Genomic DNA, 6683 nt, shown 5'->3' on the forward strand with positions numbered 1-6683 from the left:
TTTAACCATTAACCCTCGACATCAATACAGTCTGTGTGTGCCCCTTGATATTTAGAAGGTTGTCAGCGCCAGAGGGGTTGTACTTGAAGGCTGTGTTCTCATATTCAGTAATTACTACGATAATGCATTCTGGTCACACGTATATTTAAGATCATATAAGTATTGTTGATCAATAACCTGATAGAAGTTTGACGAAAATATTTTAATAGTTTGCGAAATTAACGGTTAAATATGTAAATGTATAAAGCGTTACACAAGCCGTCGTTTCAGCAGTAGAATCGTTATCTCATTTAAATGAATTGCATAACATATATCTTGTGTACAGATCTGCATTAATTAACAGTTTTTTTTAACATAAGCTGATTATTAATGAACGGTATTATTGATGCTTTTCATAATGCAAGCAAATCAGCGTCGTGTTAATTTCAATGATTTTCTTACAATATTACTATGACATATTATATATAGAAAGTTCTGACTAGTATGCACAAAACAAGAGTTGTATTTAACCTTCAATGCACATCGTCCCGTTATATCCGGGTTCACATTCCCCGGGGCATAAGCCGGACAGTTTGTTACATGGCACCTTGTTTTTACAATGACCACACATTTTCGCACATGCAAGACAATACCGTTCACTTTCGCATTCTGTTTAGTAAACGTAAAGAATAACCTATATTCTTTTAATGAAGGAATGCGGGATGTTATCAGTATTTAATTGTGGACATCATTCTTATAGAGGAAAAGTATGTCGTGAAAGTTTTGTATTCACTAATAGCTTTTAGTAGAGTCGTAAATTTTTTTTTAACGAAGACATATTTTGTAAGACGTAATTTATAAAATGTCAATTATTATTCAAACTTTTAAGTGAAAATATTGTCAATAAGAATTGGAAATGGAGCATACCATCAATGCAGAGGGAACCTTTGTATCCTGCAGCACATCCATTAGGACACATACCGGAAGTCTTATTACAGGTAGCGTTGTTCAGACATTGACCACATTGGGTAATGCAGCCCTGGCCGTACCATCCGTTGTCGCAGGCTATGTAAACACATTTTCATTGAAATCATCGCTGATTTATCATATTAACGGCGTCATCAAATATAATTATGTAACCTTTCGATGGTTAATCAACTAACGCGTTTTCCAAACAAAGTGTGAGGATTACATATTTCAGCACCAATGAAAAACGTATTTTTTCAATCTTCTTATCATTGATTACAAAATGAAAATTACCAGTAAAATAGACATCACTGAGGTTATTACGAGGTAACATTTACGTGCATGTGCTAGCTAGGTTTTGTTTTTGTATGAAAAAACATAATTATGATTTAAATATGTTATTTATGGTATTTAAATATATTATTTATGTTATACTCATTTATCAAATTTTAATAACAATAAACAATTAATGTAAGATACATAACATTTGGATATCATAATTATGTTACTAAAGTAAATTATTATATGTCCTGTAAATAAAACGGATGAAACAAGCACACACGCAAAATTACTTCACACTCGAGCAAACAACTTGTGGTACTTAAATAAAATAATATAAAGACATATAGACAAATGTGTTATCGTGATAAATTGCCAACTGTGATAATACAACGTTGACAAACTTGTGAAAAATAAAAACATTTCTAATACTGAACCATGCATGGGTTCATATTTAAATATTATATTACTAGAAATTTAGGGGGGACAACTTTAGTTGAACAAATCAGTTAGCCAGTAGAGAGCACAGGTTATCTCTCTCGACCAAGAAGCTGCGATAGTAAAAAGTCCACTTATGAATTAATTTAGCTGTATGCGCCTCCTTGGAAAATAAGTGTAATGGTAACATTCATCACCATCATCATCATCATCATCATCATCATCATCATCATCATCATCATCATCATCATCATCATCATCATCATCATCATCATCACCATCATCATCATCACCACCGTCATCATCATCATCATCATCATCATCATCATCATCATCATCATCATCATCATCATCATCATCATCATCATCATCATCATCACCACCACCATCACCATCATCATCATCAGCAGCAGCAGCAGTAGCATCATCAGCATCAGGATCATCATCATCATTATCATTATCATCATCATCATCATACCAACCACCGTCAAACATTACCACCACCACCATCATAATCATCATCATTATCATCACCACCACCATCATCATCATCATCATTTTGAAGATTATCATAATAAAAACATTACACTATCATTTATCAGTTTAAAAGTTGCTATAATATTCAGATAATATTTAGAGAAAAGCAACATCAACATATGTTGAAAGGTTACACTTGAGCCTAAACTACACGCTTATAAAACACATCGCAGAGAAACTATTTGTAGCGAAATACCAAAACATTGTTCGAATTAAGCCGAGATGAAGTTAAAAAATATTCTGAGAAACTTTATCAAAGATCAGGTAAACATGCGACTTCTACAGTCTTTATAAGGTTTTAATATAGCTTTATCCGGAAAACTTCCGCGCTCCTTGACTGCGATATTGTTTTACTGACTGGACTCAGTTTTGACATGGGCCTTAATATTTATGTATTTCTTTATATTTTCTGAGAAATTTCGTAATGAGTGGACCACGCAAGTGCCTTCTAACGGGGCTTTCACTTTATTTCTATTTAGGGCAATGCCCAACGTCTGGTGACCATAAATGCAACACAACGAGATATCAACATAACACATTTTCTGACCAAGTTTCATGAAGATTTGACAAGCAATGCGTTTTCTAGACTGATAACAAGGTTTAACCGTAGTCATATACATATTATTGCCCGGTCCCCTGACGTCCATGTTTTACAGACTTTAACCATTCTCGAACCTCGGCTGAGAAAAAACAAATTTCATGAAGGTATGAAATAAAAGTGCATTTTAAAGTGTTAACAAGGTTTTATTTTACCCAAATATGTAAACTGCCCCACCCTTTGACGGCCATGTTGTTTAAACGACCGAAAAATTGTCCGAATTCGGATATATTTGATGTTCTGACGAAGTCTCATGAGATGGCAACTATAAAAGTTACGTCGAAATGCAATGAAGCTTTTTGAAAATTGTAACTAGTTAAATCCTTTTTTTGTTATTAACGTTATCTAGTTTCGTACTCAGCCAATATATCATTAGGACAAATATTCTGCCCACGTTTCATGACGATCTGCCAATAATTGTGGCCTCTAGATTTTTACTAAGGTTAATGTTGACGACGGACTACGCACGACAAACAACGGACAAAAGGCGATCACAAAAGCTAGCCATGCTAAAATGTGTCTCAGCTGAGTCATTTCGAGTTATTAAGTTACAATTTTAACTATATTTTTAGGCCTGTAGTTCAAGAAACCACACCGTCTAACAAGATTTTATATAGATAAACTGCTTTAAACAAAGGTTTGTTTTGATATCAACAAAGTAGTGTTGTGCTTTAGTCCTAAAATTAAAAGCAAATTTAAACCTTGCTCTGACATGTATGTAGTTTACTTATTTATTCATTTTGGACGTTCTTAATGAATACATTTTAACATGCACTGAACATGTATAACATTTAATGGTGCTGATGTCGTTGATTGTTTTCTCTTTGGGCAAACAATTTAATGTCGTAATTTTTATTTGTGTCTTTAAATGTGACCAATGAATTTTTATATGATGACGTTCAACATACCAACTAATTGTATATTTATTGATAATTTACCGTCTGTGCACATTGTCCTTTTATATCCGGGCTCACATTCCGCTGGGCAGACGCCGGAAACCTTGTTACAGGGCACCTTATTTTGACAATAACCACACATGTTCTGACATCTAAGACCATGTAATCCGTTTTCACATTCTGTTCAATGAATATTCACAAATAACTTTACATATGTAATTAAGTTCTGGCATCAATATTTTCGTCGTCACGTATTTGTCTGCAGTACAATTTAGTTTTACAATTTCTGGGTTGGTTCGTTGTCACTGAGAGCATATACATTTTGTACTGAAAACGTATCTTTAGCGTAAATGTGATTTTCTCATTAGCACGATTCAACCATTCGGTTTAAATATTATTTAAAATACCGTTGTAAAAGAAAGATACAAGCACAAGAGGTTTATAAGGAGTAAATTATTATTTAATATTTCAAGTCAAAACACCGTCAATCGGAATCGGAAAAATGAACGTACCGTCTTTGCAGAGAGAACCTTTATATCCTGCAGCACATCCATCTGGACACACACCGGAAGTTTTATTACAGGCAGCTTTGTTCAGACATTTACCACATTCTGTCGAACAGTCTGGGCCGTACAGTCCGTTGTTGCAGGCTGTGTATATAAAGTGTACGTAACTTAGACGCTACATTATTTTCTTTAAAAATATTAAACTGAAATTATTTACTCTACAATTAAAACGTTGGCATCAACTGATAAATACTTCCGTTGTCGTTAAAGGTATAAAACTGTTGAAGAAAAGTATATTTAAGCGGAAGTGTCATAAGCGCACAAACAACCTTTCCAAGCAGTGCGGCGTCTGTGATTATAACATATGTACATACTTCATATGTAGACAACGTGTTTCCAACAAAGTCAACAGTTGCTCTACATTATTTTGTTGATAATTTGTTTAGATTCGACACTTGTCGTGCATGTATGCACAGTGATTTTACGAAAAATCAGTCAAAGTGTTTGTAGAAAGTCATTGTATACTATGTAAATGTAATAAAGAATATATGCAACATTTTGAAAAATATTATCGATTCTTATTTTGATTGTTGGTCAGAAATTCGTGATTCTAGAGTTGGAAAAGTGAGGTTCGTATTTTTATTTACTAAGTAGTCCAAATCTGAAGCAGTTAATCAAACAGGTTCTCATTGAATTCTTCTTTATCCCGATATTTAAACTTCTGATTGATCACGCATACATGCCAATATAATACGTTATTAACCGGGCATAAACTTGTATAAACGCAATGGAAAATATATAAATAATTTACGTTGATTGCACGCGACCCCTTTCCAGCCACTCTGACATCCTGCTCCACAGTTACCAGTTAAGGCGTCACAAGGCCCATCCAGACAATAACATGTTTGTTCACAATTAGGTCCGTAGGTTCCAGACAAGCAAACTATAAAAACGCACATTTTATATTACGGTAAAAGTATTTTTTAAAGGAAACCGTTGCATTAATATTTAGTTAAAATACTGATAGTTTCGTTCATACTGATAATACATTACACCCGACTTATTTCTGACAATAACGCTGAACTGCAAAAACACACAATATATACTTACGACATTGCATGTATAATTTACTATTAACAATGAGTGAAAGTCCCTTGTGCGTTACCTTCTTGCCTGTAAACTTCTATTTCACATATTGTCATATAATCATCTTGTCCCTGTTGACCAACCACTTGTATTGCTTGCATAGCGTGTGGCGGACTTATATCATAGGTTCGTATTGTGTCAGAAGAAGTAGTGACCCGTTGTTCGACCATGTGATTGTCAGCATTAACACCAAACATTGTAATATTCCTAAACTGTTTATTAACTGAAATTTAAGCAGAGTTTTTTCAATCATAGCTTACAATTAATAGTGATATACAATTTTAAAATGCTCCTTAGCTGTTTGTTAACTGATATTTAAGCAGACTTATTGTCAATCATAGTTTACAATAATAGTGACGTAAAATTTGTAAATGAATACAATTTAATTGTATGACATAACTTCGTTACAAACATCACCTCATGCTTATTGAACACATTTTATTATAAATATATGAATATGTATCATAACATAAACAATATAACGAAGGGAAACACATATATCTTGAGCAATCTACTACCTCCGTCGGTACGACCTTGAAGTACAACTCGCTTCAGAAAATAGGTTTGTGGCATATTTAATAGGAGAAAGGAGGGCCTTGTAATCGCGGTACAACAATTGCAGCGTTCAGGATGACCAGTTCTTCCATCGATGGCTCTTCCGATTACCCAATCCGACCATATTGATCCGTTTGTAGACGGTATTGCGTCTTGCATTGAAACGTTGATATAACCTTAAAAACAGCATTTTTACAATAATTGGAATGGATACATAGATACTCTCCATCAGCTATCAATTATATCAAATTTATTTTCAAAATAAGAATGCTTCAATGGCATTATCCTAATTTATCCGATTTGTGATTCGGAGTCACAAATGTGATTTGTTTCGAACGTTTTAGATATAAAATACATACAGAGCTTGGTTTAAATATATGTAATTTGGTGAACACAAATGATTATACAGAACAGAGCAACATGGTTATTATTCGCATGTTAAGAAAACATATATAAGAACGAAGAGTAGAATATTATAGAGTGTTACTGCATAAAAACATGTAGTGTTTTAATTAAGTAACATCATTGAAATATGATTGAAATGTAATGCAATACAACTTCTTGGAGTATTAATTTAAAACATTTGTTATAGTTCTCAATGGAAAAGATGCAAAAAAGAACAGAAACAAGTATTGACGAAGGATCGTCTCTAAATGTAAACAATGAGATAGAGAAGAAAAGACCTACGTTTAGATATAAAAGTAATATTAGAAGAGAATCTGATTCCTAGTGTCACGTGTAACGTAGTACATGGATGAACATGGGTCTACATTTGCGACGAAT

General features: G+C 33.5%; 1 protein-coding gene across 1 annotated transcript in view; it reads right to left on the bottom strand.

Annotated features, from left to right (window-relative positions):
• Positions 1 to 4327, bottom strand: part of LOC127859008 (receptor-type tyrosine-protein phosphatase T-like) — a 75136-nt gene extending 70809 nt beyond the window's left edge. The window contains exons 1-3 of the mRNA XM_052396391.1: positions 4206 to 4327; positions 3736 to 3873; positions 907 to 1044 (exon numbers count right to left, since the gene is read on the bottom strand). Coding sequence (XP_052252351.1) covers positions 907 to 1044; positions 3736 to 3835 — 238 coding nt within the window. The 5' untranslated portion in view covers positions 3836 to 3873; positions 4206 to 4327. The remainder of the gene's footprint in view (positions 1 to 906; positions 1045 to 3735; positions 3874 to 4205) is intronic.
• Between the last annotated feature and the right edge of the window lie 2356 nt (positions 4328 to 6683).

The sequence above is a fragment of the Dreissena polymorpha genome, chromosome 14 (assembly GCF_020536995.1).
Source record: "Dreissena polymorpha isolate Duluth1 chromosome 14, UMN_Dpol_1.0, whole genome shotgun sequence".
Taxonomy (NCBI): domain Eukaryota; kingdom Metazoa; phylum Mollusca; class Bivalvia; order Myida; family Dreissenidae; genus Dreissena; species Dreissena polymorpha.